The 546-nt window shown below is 44.9% G+C and overlaps 1 protein-coding gene across 1 annotated transcript; it reads right to left on the bottom strand.

Annotated features, from left to right (window-relative positions):
- Nucleotides 1-68: 68 nt before the first annotated feature.
- On the bottom strand, nt 69-538 carry LOC107734980 (dachshund homolog 2-like; the record flags this gene model as incomplete). Its single annotated transcript, XM_016546827.1, has 3 exons — nt 473-538; nt 225-362; nt 69-134 (listed from the first exon to the last, which is right to left on the bottom strand). Coding segments are annotated over exons 1-3 (253 nt in total), but the record flags the coding sequence as incomplete, so codon positions are not given.
- Between the last annotated feature and the right edge of the window lie 8 nt (nt 539-546).

Here is a 546-nt window from a genome sequence, read left to right as displayed (position 1 = left end):
TATTAGTACTTAATATATATTTCTATGAAAAGGGGCCAGTTCATCTAGGTTTCTATTAAATGTAATACCTTGTAACAAGCAGTTGTCCTCTGGGCTTCTGCATCGCTCTGTCTCCATGTCCAGACTGATTGGATCTATGTTAACAGACAGCGACAGCTGACAAAGCTTGCTGAAAGACTATCGGCCTGAATGAAACTCTCTGAGTGTGTGTGAGAGCGTCTCACCGTGTGTGAGAGCGTCTGATGAGGTGGCCTGCTGTAAGGCCTGCTCGATCTGCCCTCTCCGCTTGGACTCATATTCCAGCGCCTCCTGTAACCTCCTCTTTGCCTTCTTCTCCTTCTTCAGACGTCTCTGAATGGTGGCTGGATGAGAAAAGATGAGGGAAAAGTTCCATGTGTAAACATCAAATGGAAATGGATGGTTGCTGTTTTTTTCAATTTTCCAATATATGTATTACAATGCAACATTTTACCTCGACTGTGTAGCTCAGAGGTGAGCTGCCTCTCTAGACTCTCTCTCATCTCTCTCTCTCTGTACAGCTCCATC

The sequence above is a fragment of the Sinocyclocheilus rhinocerous genome, unplaced genomic scaffold, assembly GCF_001515625.1.
Source record: "Sinocyclocheilus rhinocerous isolate Xijiao unplaced genomic scaffold, SAMN03320098_v1.1 C35604915, whole genome shotgun sequence".
Lineage (NCBI taxonomy): Eukaryota > Metazoa > Chordata > Actinopteri > Cypriniformes > Cyprinidae > Sinocyclocheilus > Sinocyclocheilus rhinocerous.
The sequence above is the reverse complement of the archived record's forward strand: the minus strand, read 5'-3'. Positions and strand labels throughout refer to the sequence as shown.